At 39.3% G+C, this 19,082-nt stretch overlaps 2 protein-coding genes across 6 annotated transcripts in view; one reads left to right on the top strand and one right to left on the bottom strand.

Moving 5' to 3' along the window:
• The window catches only part of unc5cb (unc-5 netrin receptor Cb), a 259,433-nt gene extending 256,491 nt beyond the window's left edge, over positions 1-2,942 (top strand). For both annotated transcript variants that reach the window (XM_022680899.2, XM_022680900.2), the window contains one exon: positions 607-2,942. In XM_022680899.2, the coding sequence (XP_022536620.2) occupies positions 607-766 (160 nt within the window). In that variant the 3' untranslated portion in view covers positions 767-2,942. The remainder of the gene's footprint in view (positions 1-606) is intronic.
• A 1,491-nt stretch (positions 2,943-4,433) lies between these two features.
• Positions 4,434-19,082, bottom strand: part of bmpr1bb (bone morphogenetic protein receptor, type IBb) — a 138,468-nt gene continuing 123,819 nt past the window's right edge. For all 4 annotated transcript variants that reach the window (XM_022680903.2, XM_022680902.2, XM_022680901.2 and 1 more), the window contains 10 exons: positions 18,352-18,511; positions 17,423-17,525; positions 16,662-16,764; positions 13,611-13,707; positions 13,040-13,178; positions 12,576-12,768; positions 11,517-11,814; positions 10,219-10,394; positions 7,925-8,055; positions 4,434-6,455 (listed from right to left, as the gene is read on the bottom strand). In XM_022680903.2, coding sequence (XP_022536624.2) covers positions 6,330-6,455; positions 7,925-8,055; positions 10,219-10,394; positions 11,517-11,814; positions 12,576-12,768; positions 13,040-13,178; positions 13,611-13,707; positions 16,662-16,764; positions 17,423-17,525; positions 18,352-18,511 — 1,526 coding nt within the window. In that variant the 3' untranslated portion in view covers positions 4,434-6,329. The remainder of the gene's footprint in view (positions 6,456-7,924; positions 8,056-10,218; positions 10,395-11,516; positions 11,815-12,575; positions 12,769-13,039; positions 13,179-13,610; positions 13,708-16,661; positions 16,765-17,422; positions 17,526-18,351; positions 18,512-19,082) is intronic.

A 19,082-nucleotide genomic window follows, 5' to 3' on the forward strand; every position in this document is an offset into this window, starting at 1 on the left:
GGTTGCTCAGTGTTACTGGCTTTTAAGCCTTTTGTTGCTTAACTTGTAGTGCTAGCAGCTAGCTGTTTTTAAGCGAGCTACTAACTTGGTTAGTATCAGCTAATCTCTCCTAATATGGACTTAACTTGATAAACCTCTGCATGGATTTTATTTATGTTTTATTTAGTAAATATACACTGTAGGAAAGTCTATGATGCATCGTTTTCTGTTGAAGACACATGCAACAGTTTTATTTATTTATTTCGTGCATCAATTTTAGACAGTATCTTTAGCTCTTGCTTTAAAAAATATGACAAGCAACGTGCCCACCCATTATATTCTCCATTATATTACCCCCCCAGCAAAGCAGTCTAGAACCGAGGCTCTACCAGATGTTCTTGGCTCTGACCACAGTCTGTTGGTCTCCCACCGAGACAAAAGCAAAGCACTTTATGACATTTTGTTGCACGTCTACCCACCAAGTTTCTTTTCTGTCCGTTGATTCCTTTTGAGTGCAACTTTGATGGATGATGGATATATATTACACTCTTTATCTATCTGTATGAATGACTTCATCTCTCTCTCTCTCTCTCTCTCTCTCTCTCTCTCTCTCTCTCTCTCTCTCAGGTATTTAAACTACTTTGCCACTAAGTCCAGTCCGACCGGTGTGATTCTGGACCTGTGGGAGGCTCAGCATTTCCCCGACGGTAACCTGAACCGACTCGCCGCCGTTCTGGAGGAAATGGGTCGCCATGAGAACATCACAGCCATGCCGTCCGAGCACTGACACCCGTCCACCGGGCGAGAGAGCGGGACGTCGCCGGGAGGCGCGATTTGGATGAATCACGGATAGAAAAAGCGAGCGGCAGGCTGGAACCCACGCTGCTGCAGAGTGTGGAGTGGTGTAGCGGGCACTGTGGCACAGCGGGCACTATACCACCCAGCTGTTCAGCCCATCGGCAGCCCACGACAAAGTGACCAGCGGCTCACGGAGACTAACAAACGGAGACTAAAGGATTCCTCCTTTCATTTGAGAAAAAAATAAAAATAACAAAGCGAATTTACCCCGACCGGCCAACCAACACATGTAGAGGAACAAAAAACATATAAAAAATACATAAAAAAGGTCAATTTAAGGACACGTATTTTAAACCCTTTCTGTACGATTCCTGGTACAGTAATTTCTTTCTTTTTTTTTTTTTTTTTAATTTTCCTTTTTGTTTCTATTTTTTTTTTTCTTTTTTTTATATATATATATATTTGTCAAATGAGTTTCTTAGGAAACGCGTGATTCTGCTGTCCAGATATTGGACCTACTCCACTTATTTCTCTGACGTGTAGGATAATCAGTGATAATCAGTGATCATCGGTGATCAACAGTGATCATTAATGATCATTAGTGATCGGTGCGCGCGTACGGCGGGCGGGAGCGCGAGCATGCGTCCAGCAGGGCCCCAAGTGAAGAGGAATCAAATGTCCCATCACATCCAGTCAGTCCCACCAGTTTGAGTGCCATTATCAACCCGTGTCATTCCTTACGCTTTCCCTCCCTTTCAAAAATGGATAAAATGTTGTTAAAGAACCTTTTATGGTGAAATATTTAATATTGCCTTTATTTATACTCATTCATTTACTTATATATTATATTCTCACACCGCCTCCCATTATGTATCTTTTTCCCTTTTTTTTTTTAGTTCATTTTTCTACCTTTTTTAACCTTCCATGTGTCTCCCATGCATTTTTCATTTTTTTAAACCAGTGCCACCTAGTGGACATAATCTCCAACTACACATTTTACAAAATATGCAGCCTGTAAATATGCATTCAAGGACATTACTGTAACTGTAAAGCTTAACAGTGTTATTGTTATATGATTTCTGTTATTATTTTTAATTTTTTTTGTTCGTATTAATTGCGGTATTCAGTTCGGTTGCATTGTGATCTGTATTTAATCGCAAAGTTTAGAGACATTAAAAGAGAAAAAAAAAAAATAGGAACCAAATATTTTTTAGCGAGGATTGTGCTGTCGGAGTTTTTTTTTTTTTTTTTTGTAAGCGTTTCTCCTCTCGGGCTGTGTGTTCTGTACTTCTGCCTCTCACAGTCTGCTGGTGAACGTGCCGTCGAGTATTCATGGACGTACAGTACGTGGCTGACGACAACTTCAGGAAATCATGCATCGCTTCATCCCAAGGGTTTGGTTCCATCCCAGGTCCAGAGGAACCGTTCAGCCACGCCGCCCAGCTCCGCTCGTTCTGACTCAGACTGCTGCAGCTTCTGTAGACGTTCTAGACGTTCTGCTACAGCTTCCCCGTGTCGTGGCAGTGGTGACTCTGCATGGCGTGCGGCACAGCGGCCTGTGCGTTTCTGTGTTCTATTAAACGAGAGCCATATACAGTATAGAGAGAGAGACAGGAGAGAGCGGAGGAGACTTCAGCAGCTTTTCAGAGTTTGCAGATGTAGTGAGGAGGAGGATGCAGGAGGATGAAGAGGAAGAGGACGGCAGAACATCCATCAGTTTTGGAAGCGGAGCAGAGTAACGGAGCGTGTGAGATCAGCCGAGCTGCCGCTGAAAGCAGATGGACGCATGTATGATAGTTCTGCCGCATCCCTCATCGTCTCACTGTCTTCTGCAGTTAGCAGCACTGTCTCTGTTCCTTTCCGCCACCGTTCATTTTTTCCTTTCTCTTGTACAAGTTGTCCAAATTTCTAAAAGCTGTCTATGCAACTTCTGCATCCTTTATAAACAAAACTGTACATTGAATTAAAAGAGCGCTAGCAGTTGCATTCCATAGTTCCCCACAGCTATGAATATTATATTTATAGTGAGGATGTTACCTATTCTTTTATGGCACGTTCATGATGTAATTTGCGAAAAGCTTGCATCTCCTCTGTGAAGTTTCTGTACAAAATGTAAGAAAGAATTTTTAAACAAGAAATAAATTATATTTATATGCAACACTGAACTCGGGCCTCATGGTCTTTCATTTGCTCATAGGGTTTATATATAATATGTGCATCTTCAATTATTCATGTATTAACTGACACCTTCACTGATGTGCCAAAAGTCAAGGGACAATAATTTGTTTTGTGTCCCATGACTTTTGCCATGTCTAATGGAAGCTAAAGAATGCTGCACTGATCTGTGGGATATGTGGGCGGGGTCTCCTGCACTGAATGTGGATGAGATTAATTCCTTCATAGCCACCTTTCTTACTATGAATGCCTGTCACCATTAGTTTCTGAATCAGTTTCTCTGATTTTGCTATTTATAGGTTTATGTTTGAGTAAAATGAACATTGTTTTTTTATTCTATAAACTACAGAAAACATTTCTCCCAAATTCCAAATAAAAATATTTATGATCATTTAGAGCATTTATCTGCAGATAGAAATGAGAAATGGCTGAAATAATAATAAAAAAAAAATAGATGCAGAGAAAACAAGTTCTTATTCATGAAGTTTTAAGAATTTAGAGTTCAGAAATCAGATCAGTATTTGGTGGAATAACCCTGGTTTTTAATCACAGTTTTTTTCATGCATCTTGGCATCATGTTCTCCTCCACCAGTCTTACACACTGCTTTTGGATAACTTTATGCTGCTTCACTCCTGGTGCAAAAATTCAAGCAGTTCAGTTTGGTGGTTTGATGGTTTGTGATCATCCATCTTCCTCTTGATTATATTCCAGAGTTTTTAAATTTGGGAAAAACAAGAAAACTCATCATCTTTAAGTGCTCTCTTATTTTTTTATATTTATATATACACAGAGCTAAAATCTCTTAAATCATCACGGTCCTTGAAACACACAGACGCTGCAGTCATGTGAGGCGAGGTCTGCTCCAGTTGGTTTGGTGTGCTGTACTACTTTATGAGCTGCCATCTGACAGTTTCTAGCACCACAGGGGACATGGTGTCACACACCAACACACACACACACACTTAGACACACACTCACACACACACACTCACACCCTTTAAAATGCAGGCTTTAATTTGAGAACGCAGCGCTGATCTCTGCTTAATTAAAGCAGTTAAACCTGCTTATGTCATTTTACTGTACGGAGTAGAGCCACATAAAGCTGCAGTGTGTCTCTCAACGCCAAAAATCTTTTTTTTTTTAATCATTAGTTTTATTTTTATCCATCTTATTCTTACCATCTGCTGCAAAATAGCGTTTTAGTCTATTTTTTTTTGTTGTTTTTTTGCAGTATTTAATATTTGTTTTACAGCACGTGCTGCAGCTGCTGGTTATGGTTATTTACAGTATTTACTCTGATAAAAGCTGCTGCTGCTGCTGCTGCTGCTGCTGTAACTCAGGGGAAAATACTCAGCCCACAGTTTTTTATAGAGTAATAGCTCAGTCTTTTTGATCGTCAGGACCTGCAGTGTTTGATCCGGAAGAGCATCACTGCTTTGAAGTCGCAGGCGAGGAGGACACAGCCAGCAGGACTCAGAGACTTTTTAAATTTTATTTATTTATTTTTTTTTATTTTATAAGGGGGGAATGTTAACCTGATACATACAACCTTAGGAGATCATCATTCATTCAGTCACTGCATTTACCATTTACTGTACATACAAGAGTTATGGTGACCTCACTTATTAAACTTACTCACATATACATGTTAAATAAGGCACGAGCAAAACAAAAAACAACAAAATAAAACAAGAAAATAACGACTGGAAACGGGGAAAAGCAGGAAAAATACTTATTCAATCCATATAATTACATTTCAGTATCACTATTTACATTCATATTTTGGGTTATGATTATGTACAAGGCAAACAGCAACGGCCTGAAATGAACGAAACGCCTACAGTAGCTCTGTGTCTGTCTTCCCAACATTACCTTCATTATTAGAACATTATTAACAGCAATTATCAGCGTTACACTGAAGGAGTGCCTCCACATGCACTTTATCATCTGATTAATGAGGAATGACATCATTAGTTTATCAGAAATCTGATAAACTTGGCAAAAAATCTGAGTTTTCTGCAACCAGCCAATAATCTTACAGAATAACAAATTAGAATATCATTAAAAAGTTACTTTATTTTAGTAATTCAGTTCAAAATGTGAAACTCATATACAGTATATTATATAGATGTATTACACACAGAATTATCTATTTTTTAGCATTTATTTAAGCACTTTTATTGTTGATGATTATAATTTACAGCCAATGAAAACCCAAAAATCTCAGAAGTGTCTCAGAAAATTATAATATTAGAATATTATATAAGACCAATCGGTACTTTGTGCATGTAGAGGCACTAAATGCTTTACACATCAGTGTGTACAAGGGACGGCACTGTAAAAAAAGGACATTTTGGTAACACTTTATTCCTTTTCTTGAAGGTTATCTACATAGGGGCTTCATAACACATTCATAACACAAGCCCTGAATAATGCATTTGCTATTTGCTAAAGAAAGTTACTAAGTTATAAACTAGAAAAGGTCATCACTGTAGATTAAAGGCATTCAAATTCTTCATGTCAATATTCATAAAGTTTTAAGAGTTCAGAAATCAATATTTGGTGGAATAACCCTGGTGGTTTTTAATCACATTTTTTTTTCATGCATCTCGGCATCATGTTCTCCTCCTCCACCAGTCTTACACACTGCTTTTGGATAACTTTATTCAAGCAGTTCAGCTTGGTTTGATGGCTTGTGATCATCCATCTTCCTCTTGATTATATTCTAGAGGTTTTTAATTTGGTAAAATCAAGTAAAATCTCTTATTTTTAAATTTGTATATGTATATGTTTTAAAGTGTTTTGAAGCCCCTTTAAATAAAGTGTTACCAAAATATCGTACAGCATGACTTAACACTCAGATATTAGTAAAAAATAATTCCAGAAACATCCTTCTGTAATCAGAACACTGATTCTGTGGAGTATGTGGAGTCTGTGTTTGGGAATAAGGCAGAACAGCATTAAAATAAAAGGAAATAAAAATTCATTCAGTCGTTTAAATACAAATCCGACAAGAGCGGAACACGAGGCAACAGGAAGTTCTGACATCAAATAAATGGCTTTAGGTGTGAATGGCTGGTGTCCCCTCCTCACGCTGCGTGTCCTTCACTGTAGCCTGCGTGAGGAGGGTCACGCCAGCGCCAGCAGGGGGCGCACTCTCTCCTCCGCTGTGCTGCTCCTCCTCTGCTGGCCGGGGAGCTTTCACAGAAAGCAGGACGGACGGGTGCCCGGGCCTTGCACGCTCGAGTCCGAGGAGTCCCTTTAGCAGGACAGCGGGCTCTACAGGAGCCGGGCGTCAGAGCCCGGGCTGGAGCTGCCTCTCTCTCTCTCTCTTTCTCTCTCTGTGTCTCTCGCTCGGAGCTGCCGTGGGCCTCCCTCACAGCTTAATGTCCTGTGACTCGGACATCTTGGCCAGAGTCTTCTTCACCCTCAGGGCAGTGAGGCGTGAGGCCGGGTTGTGTGCCCAGCATTCAGTCATCAGCTTGCCCATCTGCCTTAGACACTGTGTGGGCAAACACACACACACACACACACACACACAGAAACACACACAGAAACACAAAAAAATCAATACACTGCACTTAAGCTTCCAAAATTCAGAAATTGAGAAATTCTGAGCTCCACACTGTAAAAATAGAAAAAATTAGAAAAACTAAAAAAAAAAAATATCAAGGCAACTTACAGCAGTTTTGAGTGCAACTCAAATGATTGAAGTCTGTTTTACATAAAATTGGATATTTCTAAACACTACTCAACTATTTTGAGTTAGTTGAACTTTTGTGGGCTCATATACTGTACCATTCAAACTGAGATCTCCTTGAGTTTAACCAACTTATAATAACTGAGCTTATTTTCTATTGGCTTCCATTGTCACAATCTATTTGCATACTGGGTGTGTCCAACAGTTTCTGACAGACACTCACCATCAGTGTGTAGTGATTCCCCCGGGGCTTCCTTACAAATAAATCAACTTCCCCTTTTAATTGTAGTGAATAACTTGATGTTTTAATTTATGCTAACTCAAGTTTTAAAAAAATGAGCAAACCGGCTGCCTTAAAAAAGTAAACTCAACTTATCTGGTCTTACAGTATAACAAAAATAAAAAAAAAGTTAAATCAACTTCCCCTTTAGTTGTAATAACTTGATGTTTTAAGTTATGCTAGTTTAAGTTTTCATTATCCATTACTTAACTTTTTTTAAGGCAACCAGTTCCTAAAATTATTTTGAGTAAATTCAACTTTTCTGGGCTTACAGTGTAGTAGTGCCAACCAGACATCTTTAGCCCAGATTATTAATTTTGTGTAATAATAATGTATTGCAACTTTAATCTGTTTTTAGTTGGCCTGATTTAAGTTCTACAAAATGTGTATTGCAAGTTTTGCTGACTATCTTTTAGGACCAACTAAAAAAAAATAATTTGTGCCAATGAAATGTTTTATCCTTCAGTTTGTGCAACACTTTATTTTTGTTAATGTAACAAAACATCTACGTAATTGGAATTTATGACTATTACATATCTGCGTTATTGCGAGTCATGTAAGATTGCAATTAATGCACTAATGTAACCAGATGGACTCATATTATAGCTAGCATATAGTCTATATACACTCGGCAACACAAAATATAATAGTAACTTGCTCTTATAGCCTTCAACACTGAGGCCAGACAGCTACTGTTATATAAAGCATATGCAAATTTCAAGAGAAGGCAACTTGTGGAGAATGACTACACACTGACGGTGAGTGAGAGGTGTAAGGACACGCCCAATATGCAAATAGCGTGATTGACATCAAGTATAAAACCCCTGCAGAATTGCTTTGCAGACCACAATCAAATAAAGGGTCAAACTGAGCATGTGCAGTAGAGCAGAGTAGTTGGTTTGGCCTCGACTAGGGTTCAACTACAATTAGTACATTTTGCCAAAACAGATGATTTATTTAGATCTAATTTTAATAAGAAACCGATTCGTACCTCATCGCTGGTCCAGCGGTTGGCGAAGGACGGCCTCTGTCTCTTTATACACACCACCTCCCGCATGTCCTCGTAGGATGGGTCTGTGGGCACCAGGTCATGGTAAGGCAGCTGATACTCCTCCACGATCCCTACAGGAACACACACACAGTCAAAAAGAGAAAGTTTTCACAATGTTTTATTAAATCATATCTGTTCAATAATTCATAATTCACTACATACTGTTCACTGTGTAACTCAAGAGACTTAGAGCTGTAGCTGGATGCAGTTCTTCTACACGCAGCTGAAGTGCAAAACTAAACATTATTGGAGTATAGATCATAATTCTGCTAAATATACACTGTATTTGTTTATATTTACGTATTTACATTATATTTACAGTTATGTACACCAGCAATCTCCTAATCATAGTGGCAGCGCTTAGCCCGCTGGACCACTCAGAGACCAACACTTAACATTTTTACAGTACTATACAGTACCAGTCAAAAGTTTGGACACACCTTCTCACTCATTCAATGCACTGCAAATGAATAAAGTGAAGTGATCCAGACTATAAAGGAACACATAAGGTGCTCTTATCTGGGGAGATGTTAACTTACTGGTTGGTTTCTGAGGCTGGTAACTCTGATGAACTTATTCTGTACAACAGAGGAAACTCTTGCTCTTACTTTCCTGGGGCGGTCCTGATGAGAGCCAGTTTCATCATATTTGTGTTTTTTTTATTATAAAGTGATTTGCGACTGCAGTTGAGGATTTTCAAACTTCTTGTCATTTATAAGCTCACTTATTTCTGTAGTTAGTTGAGTTATTCTTGCCATAATATGGATTAGAACATTACTCAAAAAGGAGATTACATAAATCATACTATACACTGATCCAGTAGATCATTAGATTTCAGATTAAAATGAAAATGTAAAATACTGTTCTATTACAGATAAATAAAGTACTGTTTAATGTTGGATAGTGCACTACTACTTAGGCAGTCTTTATTAGGTTATACTGCTCAATAGGCTAGAGGTAAAACAACACTTTCATAAAGATTATCTGCTCTTACTTTCCTGGGGCGGTCCTGATGAGAGCCAGTTTGATCATAGCGTTTTCGTTATCTTAATCTTTTCCTCTTTGCAACTGAACTTGAGGATTTTTATAGCTCTTGAGATGTTTCGGATTGACTCATCTTCACTTTGCCTTGAAGTATTTTTTTATTAATTTAGTTGAGTAGTTGTTGCTTCTCATAATCTGGATTAGAACATTACTAGTCAAATATTCACTATTCACTGTATATCTGTTACTCTACCTCTTCACTACATATATATATATATAATATATTATTCCTTTGTTTGGGTGTTCCTGATGAGTGCCAGTTTAATCATAATAACGTTTTTCATGGTCTTTGCGGTGACCGTACTTACAGTTTTTGAAATTGACTTTCGGATTGATTTACCTTCATTTCTTGAAGTATTTTTATTTTCTTTATTTAGTTGAGTAGTTCTTGCTTCTCATAATATGGATCAATATAAAACATTACTCAAATATTCACTATTCACTGTATACCTGTAACTCTACCTCTTCACTACTTTACTTTAACTGATGCTCTCAAACTCTTTATTAAGAGGCAAGAAATTCAAGTAATAAACTCTTGATAAGGCTGAAATAATTTTTAGAATGTAATATTCCTTTGTTTGGGTGTTCCTGATGAGTGCCAGTTTAATCATCATAAGGTTTTTGATGTTTTTTGCAGTTACTGTACCTGAGGATTCTTTCAAAGTTCTTGAAATTGTTCTAGGATTGACTGACCGTCATATCTAAAGTTTTTTTATTTACTAAAATAATTGTTTTTCTTTACTTAGTTGAGTAGTTCTTGCTTCTCATAATCTGGATCAATATAAAACATTACTCAAATATTCACTATTCACTGTATACCTGTAACTCTACCTCTTCACTACTTTACTTTAACTGATGCTCTCAAACACTTTATTAAGAGGCAAGAAATTCAAGTAATTAACTCTTGATGAGTTCAGCACAGCTGTTAACTGAAAGCCTGAATTCCAGGTGATTTTACCTCATAAAGCTGAGAAAATCCAGCAGAGATGTGCAAAACTGTCTTATCTACACAAGAGGTACTACTTTGAAGAATCAAAAATCTAAAACAGATTCTGTTTCTTTTGACTGGTACTTTATACATATACATATACCAAGCTATTAATGACATATATATATATATATATAAAACAATCCTACAAGATAAATAGAGATATATTCTCCTCCTGACCACCCTCACACCACTCACTGACCTCCTGACACACATCTCCTCGCGATCTCCCACAGGATCAGCCCGAAGCTGTACATGTCGGCCATGATGTAGGACTGGAAGTGGCTGCGGTTCAGGGTCTCGTCCAGCACCTCCGGGGGCATGTAGCGCTTGGTGCCCACCCGCGTGTTGGGAGGGATGTCCACCTCGTTGGTGTCGCTGTCGGCCGGGAGACAGGATAAAGGGGAGAGTCATGTTAAAGCCACGCAGCAAAGCGTCACACGCAGAACAGATTCAGACGTGTCAGAACTACTGAAGCTTCACTCAGACGCTGGGAAACGCTGGATACATTGCAGCCGCCAGACGACCAGACCAGGCCGCTCTGACATCTCTACTCTGACTGTTTCCCGCTCACACTGAGCAGAGCTGACAGAGTGTGACGGGTTTTACGGCTCTGCAGATCAGCGGCGGGGTGTTTAATGGGGGAAGATCTGCTGTGGCAGTAAAAACGCCAGCAGTAATGATATTTAGAGCAGATTTAAGGAGATCACCACCGTTCTACAGATCTACAGGTACCAGCATTATGGTGCGCATTATGGTGTCTACTGTAAAACTCCTTACTAAACAGCTCTGGAAAAAAAATAAAAAAATAAGAGAGCACTTAAAAATGATGAGTTTCTTTCTTTTTTTAAATTTTACCAAATTAAAAACCTTTGGAATATAACCAAAAGGAAGATAGATGATCACAAGCCATCAAATCATCAAATCAAACTGAACTGCTTGAATTTTTGCACCAGGAGTGAGTAGCATAAAGTTATCCAAAAGCAGTGTGTAAGACTGGTGGAGGAGAACATGCACCAAGCCAAGATGCATGAAAAAAAAAACCTGTGATTAAAAACTCTTTTAAACTCTTTTAAAACTTTATGAATATGATCTTGAAAAGAAATGAATAATAATTTGTATTATTTCATCCACTTCTCATTTTCTGCAAATAAATTCTGATAAATGACATTTTTATTTAGAATTTGGGAGAAATGTTGTCTGTAGTTTATAGAATAAAACAATAATGTTCATTTTACTCAAACATAAACCTATAAATAGCAAAATCAGAGAAACTGATTCAGAAACTGATGTGCTCTCTTAATTTTTCCAGAGCTGTATATAAATATTATATATGGAATATCTAGTAAAGCTGAGAAGCTGTTCTTTTATGGGATTAACATTTAAACTATTTAAAGCAACTCTAGTTTTAATAGTGCAATATTGTAGGAATAAAATATAAATAAATTAATATATTTCACACAGATTTTCTAAATATACTAAATGCTTGTAAGCTCCTACCTGATGAATTTGACGGCGAGGCCGAGGTCAGCGATGCAGCACGTGCCGTTCTTCTTCACCAGGATGTTCTTGCTCTTCAGGTCGCGGTGGGCGATGGCCGGTTTGCCCTGAGTGCCGAAGATCTCGGTGTGCAGGTGGCAGAGGCCCGAGACGGCGGAGTAGGCCAGCCGCAGCAGCGCCCGCGTGTCCAGTGTGGTGGACTTGAGGTAGTCATAGAGCGAGCCGCTCTCGTGGTAGTCTGTGATCAGGTAGAGCTGCGTCCACGAACCCGTGCCCTTAATATCGGCCGCGATGAAGCCTGAGAACAGCAGCAGAGAAAAGAGAGGATCTATAAAAGCCTTCTTTCAAAGTTTCTTTGATTTTACTAAATTGAAAACCTCTGGAATATAATCAAGAGGAAGATGGATGATCACAAACCATCAAACCACCAAACTGAACTGCTTAATTTTTTACACCAGGAGTAAAGCAGCATAAAGTTATTCAAAAGCAGTATGTAAGACTGGTGGAGGAGAACATGATGCCAAGGTGCATGAAAAACTGTGATTTAAAAAAAATATTATTTCACCAAATAATAATTTCTGAACTCTTAAAACTTTTGCAAAATCAGAAAAGCAGAACAGTTCTTAGAAACTCGACCAGAACTGGTTCAAGAACCAGAGTTCTCTTGGTGGAAAAGCACTGACAGAGTATGTCCTAAAGACAAAAATTAAAGTTATCCAAAAGCAGTGTGTAAGACTGGTGGAGGAGAACATGATGCCAAGATGCATGAAAACTGTGATTTAAAACTAGGGTTATTCCACCAAATATTGATTTCTGAACTCTCTCTTTTTAGTTATTTCAGCCATTTCTCATTTTCTGTGAATAAATGCTCTAAATGATAATATTTTTATTTGGAATTTGGGAGAAGTATTGTTTGTAGTTTATAGAATAAAACTACAATGTTCATTTTACTTAAACATAAACCTATAAATAGCAAAACCAGTGAAACTGATTTTTTTTGACTGTATACATGTATATATATATATATGTATATATATATATTGCTTGTGTGTTATTTACCCAGTATGTTCTCGTGCCTCATGAGAACAGTCTGGTAGATCTCGGTCTCTCGGAACCAGCTGGCCTCCTCCGTGGTGAAGAAGACCTTGACGGCCACCCTCTCGCCCCTCCAGCGGCCCATCCACACCTCCCCGTAGCGGCCCTTCCCGATCTGCTTCACCATCTGGATCTGCTTAGCTATGGTGCGCTGCACCTGCGGAGCGGAGAGCAGGCGGAGCCTCGCAGGTAAATTCACTGCATTAAACTCAATTAACAGCTTTTACTGCAGGCAGGATGACACCTCTCTCTCTCTCTCTCTCTCTCACTCTCTCTCCTCTATCTCTCTATCCCTTTCTCTCTCTCTTATTACATCATGTTCACAGGAGAGAAAGCATCCATACCTAAACACAGCAGGAAAGCAGAGGACAGCTATATATGATAGAGGGAGCAGAGCAGTGGGCTGCAGTGTAGTGGTATAATCTCACCAGTAGGGGGAGTCCTGATCCGCTGCCGGAGCTCTGAGACTGCTCTATCAGGTCCTTCAGAGACTCTCCGGGCGGGATGTACGTCTCATCCTGTTCCAGACCCATACTGTAGCGGGGCCGCAGCTCCTGACGCTTATACCTACAGGACAACATATATATATAAACATTATATAAATATATACAGTACTGTGCAAAAGTTTTAGGCACTAAAGCAAATTAAACTAATACATTTATCTCAGCGATATGAGTGATTTTACTTGAAAAAAAGCACCACATATGATTTAAACAGGTGCAAATAAACATAAATACAGTAAAATGTAACAATGAATTCTCATTTTTAACTATAAATATGTTATATCCTGTGAAGAAACAATCTGTAGAGATTCCAGATTTCTCCTGGATGATTTTCCTCAGCCAGCATGTGTATATATATATATATATATAATGTAAATATATATGCCTAATCTAGTCCATAACACATTTCAAATCCATTTATTCAATTTTTATCTCATAGTTTTCGAGAGATTAAACACAGAAATGATCTCTCTGGTCGTGAGTGAGGCGTTTTTACCTGAAGTAGCAGAAGATGATGAGGAGGAGGAGGACGATGCTGCACACTGACACTGAGATGAACAGGGCCATGTGGTGGATGCTGCTGTCCACATACTCTGCAGAGAACAGAGACAATCAGACCATTATCTTCTGTAATATATATATATATATTGTTTATATTGTTTAATTCTCATATAATAAAAACAAATATATTCTATTAAAGTCCATATTGTATTAACACAATCTATTCAAGCATATTAAATAGATTTGATCTGAAATAGTTTTTTTTTTTTGTATAAATTCTGTTGTACTCAGTATTGATTTATGTTTTATTGTTCTATTGTATTTAATATACAGTACAATATATAGACAGCAATACCAGAGCACACTTCCTAATCACTGAATTCATCTGTTTTATTCAGTCTAAACTATTGCAGCAGGTGTGTAAAATCAAGCCCCTACAATAGTAAGGAAAAGTGTTGAACACACTGCTGATCAATAACTGCAGAAATTCACACTTGATGTTAGAACTGAAAGGGGACCGACTACACACTGATGACTATGGAATGGGAAATCAGTGTTTATCAGTATTGTTCTGTCATATTGTTCTCCGTTTCTGGTTCGATTCCCTCAGTTGTTTCAGCTCTCTCTCTCTCTCTCTCTCTCTCTCTCTCTCTCTCTCTCTTTCTGAAAGGGGACCGACTACACACTGATGACTATGGAATGGGAAATCAGTGTTTATCAGTATTGTTCTGTCATATTGTTCTCCGTTTCTGGTTCGATTCCCTCAGTTGTTTCAGCTCTCTCTCTCTCTCTCTCTCTCTCTTTCTGAAAGGGGACCGACTACACACTGATGACTATGGGTTTAGAATCCATGCAGTGTTTATCAGTAGTGTTCCTTTATATTCTTCTCTGTTTTTATTCCCTCAATTGCTTTAGAGCTGAGCTGCTCTCGCTCTCTCTCTCTCTCTCTCTCTCTCTCTCTTAAAGGGGACTAACTACACACTGATGACTGCGGCTTCAGAATGGGACATCAGTGTTTATCAGTATTGTTCTGTCATATTCTTCTCTGTTTCTACTCCCTGCCGTGTCTCTCTGTGTGTGTGTGTGTGTGTGTGTGTCGAGCGCGGAGGGGAAACTGAGTCGTGATCGATCACATCCCCTTCCTGCTGCGCTCTGATCAGGTTGCTGATTGACGACACCAGTGAAAGCCCAGGGCTGTGCTGTTCTCTCTGGGACTCTAACCTTACTGCCAAGCTCCTGCCTGATCCACACACACACACACACACACACACACACACACACCTGCAGCACACACTGCTATCTCCTCACAAACACACTCCAACACATTCCAAACCACACACACCGACACGCACTGACACACACCAGCAGACGAGCTCAGACTAACGCGGTGTGACACCCAGGGTCCCCGGTACGTCTCGCCCGTCGGCACCGCCGCGAGGCCGAGGGGCTGCGCGTGAGAGACTGCCGGGTTAAGAAAGGAAGTTGTATTTTCTAACAGAGTAATTAATTTGTCTCCGTGTCTACAGTGTCATCGTTACAGAAACACTACACCCTCCTGCTCCCACACACACACACACACACACACACACCGGCCGAGTGTGAGAGGCGGGCCGTCTCGCAGTGTGACAGATGGACAGATAGCTGCTTGGTGCTGAGGTTTGAAACCCAAGCGCTCCCGTGGGTCCGGCTGTCCTTTTCATTAGAGAGTGAGAGAACAAGCGAAGGCCGCCAGCTCTGCTTCACCACCACCCACCCTCCCTCCACCCCCACCTCCACCTCCACCCTCACCGCCCGGCTCCACACTCAGACCAGCCCAAAACCTGCGGTTTGTAGCGCTTTAACCTGTCACACACCATCAGCCCTGATCTGGATACCAGTGCTCCTCTCAGTGACGCCCACTGTGATAGGATATATATCACAATACAGCAGTTATGACTTCATATAGTGTGATATACAAAAAGTGTTATCAAAAAGTTCGAGCACCCCTGATCATTTTTATAAGTTTCCTTTATTTTAGAAAAAATAAATAAATAAATAAATAAGTTTATAGGATAGCACACTATAGGAAAGTGTGCAATAATTCTTTTTTAAAAAAATAGGCAGAAGCACAAATTTGGGCACGGTTGTGGATTTACTGAATTTAATTACTGAATTGCACTAATTATTGGAAAACATAATTTGTTTGGTAAGCTCATTATTTAACCAAATTTAGTCCAAAGTTGCGGAAAATCTTACAGCACTTCATCTTATAGAGCTTCCCTCTGCTGACAACTTTTAAAGGAGATGTGGATTTCATTTTCCAGCAGGACTTGGCACACTGCACACAATGCTAAAAGTACCAGTTGGTCTTATATATCTAATATTCTAATTTTCTGAGACACTGATTTTTTAGGGTTTTCATTGGCTTTAAGCCATAAATAATCATCAACAATAAAAGAAATAAAGGCTTAAAATAGATCACTCTGTGTGTAATACATCTATATAATATATTAGTTTTTTTTTTTTTTTACTGAATTGCTGAAATAAAGTTAGCTTTTCAAAGATAAAGTAAATCAAAGTAATCAAACTAAGTAATAATTTAGTTAATAAATAATACAATAAATAACTAAAATTAACTAAAACCAGCAGCCCTATTACAGAAGAAAAATAGCTTTTATAACTACTGTAAGAGCTACTACTGCATACTCAGCATGCTCAGCGATGTTTAGCCTAGGCTGGGCTGGTGATTATGACTGTGACTCCTTATTCGATGGATGGGAGAGGATAAAAAAAGCCTTATTAGGAGCGTGAACACACATCACATGAACACTGACACACACCAGCACACAGGCCCTGAATAACATGTGCTGGTGTTGCATTCCTGAGGAGAAGTATGGACACTACATGGACACAAGTACGTATTTATAGCCATTTATTGTGTTTCTTTCTTAAATAAAAAAAAGTTTGTCCTGTTTTTGTTGGAATAACTGTTTCTACTGTCCAGCAAATGCTCAAACAAGCCCTGTATCTTTCTACTGAATGAGTAAGAGAGAATGAGGAGTCTTACTAGGGGTGTTGAGTGGAGGCAGGGTTGGGTGGAGGTCTCTGTTGCAGTAGTCCTGATCTGTGCAGCACTCTAGTACCCTCCTCAGACGAGAGTTCCCTGTGTCCTGCAGAACAACACGGATGCATTGAATGTTTGCAAACAAAATATCAACAGATACTCAGCTGTTTACCTGCAGAAGTCATATATAACCAGATTATTTTGTGCTCTTGCATGAACTTAATCTGGATAGCTAATCTTGTAGCTCATTCAAAGAAGAAAAGTAATTCTGTGGAAAGTCATATGTATTATAAACCATACTTAATGCCACATTTAACTGTAAGCGGACAATGCTACAAAAATATTTGGCCGGGAAACTCAAGGTTACTGCAGCTCAGAAAAAGATGCTTGTTCATACAGCCTATAACACAGAAACTAGACAGTTTCAGAAACTGATGGATTGATGAGCTACCTGCTCATTTATTTTTAATTAAAAAGCGTGATCCTGCATTTGTTGAATTAATGCTGTACTGTCTCTACTGTCCAGGGTTAAGCTTTCATTTTTTAAGCTACATTTTTGAGCATTGCTGTGAGGATCTGATTACAATCTGATTGTGAAAAGATCATTAGTGAGGTCAGGGTGTTGGATGATCACCACCCCACCTCTACCCCAGCTCCCCAACTTATTCCAAAAGTATTCAGGGAAAAGGCTGCCCACAAACATGTTGTCATTCACTGTGATATAAAACCCTGAATGAAGGAAGTAGAAGTGTCATTTCTCTCACCCTGCACTGGAACTCTGAGCCCACCAGCCCCAGACAGCCGGAGGTGAGCATGGGAGGGCCTCCATCTTCCTCCTCCACCATGGTAAAGCAGTAGCCGTCCGTCCTGCAGATTATAACATTCATAACAGTGAAGGGCTGTTAAAGGCTAATACCATTTGTTTAAATCCTGCATTCAGTAGTGACAAGTTAGTGAAAACAGTTAAGATGGTTAATTTTTGGGGACCTATGGCTCACTGGTCATGTGCGCATTGTTGTGCTGCTGGATTTAGGGCGTGTCAGTGTGTTTTTGGTATCATGAGAGCACAAAAAACACGCATAACATAAAATAAACCAATCAGTGTGCCAGTAATCATTTCCTTTAAGAGGCAGGTGAGCTCTGACTTTGGCGCGTTCGTATCTTAACAGTGCGGCTCTTTTGTGCATCTCAGCAGAGACAGATACTGAGCTGCTTGTTCACGCTGTGAAGATACGCCAGCAGCTCATTTAAGGGAACAGCAATGTTATTTTATTCTTTATTCTGTTTATTGTTGATGTTAAAGCTGGATTTGTGCTCTGAAGTGCCATGCGCACCCCTGTTTCTGCATGATTAAGATAGGATTGGGTGGCTGACTGTTGACTATTGTCAGGGTTTTAATGAATCAGTGGCGCACCTGTATTTCCCAATGTCAAGATAGAAATAGCCAGGAATTTACCTGGACACACCTAACTTCCAGACCACCACAAATATCAGTCTAGATTTATTCCTAAACTCAGGCGCAAAGCATGCAAATAGGCTGTTGAAGGGGTGTAAGATTGTGCAGTGTGTACGATTGGACCCTTTGTATTGTTTAGATTAGTATATATACAGTATTAGTATATAGTAGGCAGATTAGCCAATCAGCAATCACTATTGCTGGTACTGGTACAGTAGTATTGGGTGTGGATCTCACCTGCAGGTGTTATTAGTGGAATCCTCTGGACAGTGATGGTAGCAATGGCACCACAACATCCTCTCCGGCACCACAAGCACTGAGCTCCCACTGTCCTCCTTCCGACTGTCCATCGTCACCTTCCCAGAATTCCTCAACAGCATGGTGTCCAACACGTTCGCTGCAGAGAGGAAAAAAGGAAACAGATTCAGATAAAGATCCAGAGACTTTTGGTGTTAGGTTGTAACGATATGGATAAATCAGGCGGGGGGGTTACAGTGCTGTTTTCACATGACCATCCATAGATCAATAAAATTGAAATTATTCAATATTTCATTTTTAAACATCAATATTTAGCCCAGCGTGTTCCGGTTAGCTGCTCAGCTACTGTGTAGATGGGTGTTATCTATTGTATTGCATATGGAAGTCTGTGTATATGGTATATCCACAGATTTACAATGATGTTTAGTTTGGGGGTTGCCAGGTTCTCGGCAAATCCTTCAGTTTTCACTTCTTACAGTAGTTTTTAAGAGAGTTTTTTTTTTGTTTGTTTGTTTTTATTCAGTGATACATTTACAATCATTCTGATATGCTCTATACTCTATATAACAATATCAATATGCAGTAATATGATGTTTCAACAATAAAGCGTATCTCTAATTCACTATACAGCAGTATATAAATATTCTTCACAAGCTAATCATATAACCCGTAAGATCAACACAGGCAGTATTCTATTCCTCGGCTGGTTT

Source organism: Astyanax mexicanus, chromosome 20, assembly GCF_023375975.1.
Source record: "Astyanax mexicanus isolate ESR-SI-001 chromosome 20, AstMex3_surface, whole genome shotgun sequence".
Classification (NCBI taxonomy): Eukaryota; Metazoa; Chordata; class Actinopteri; order Characiformes; family Acestrorhamphidae; genus Astyanax; species Astyanax mexicanus.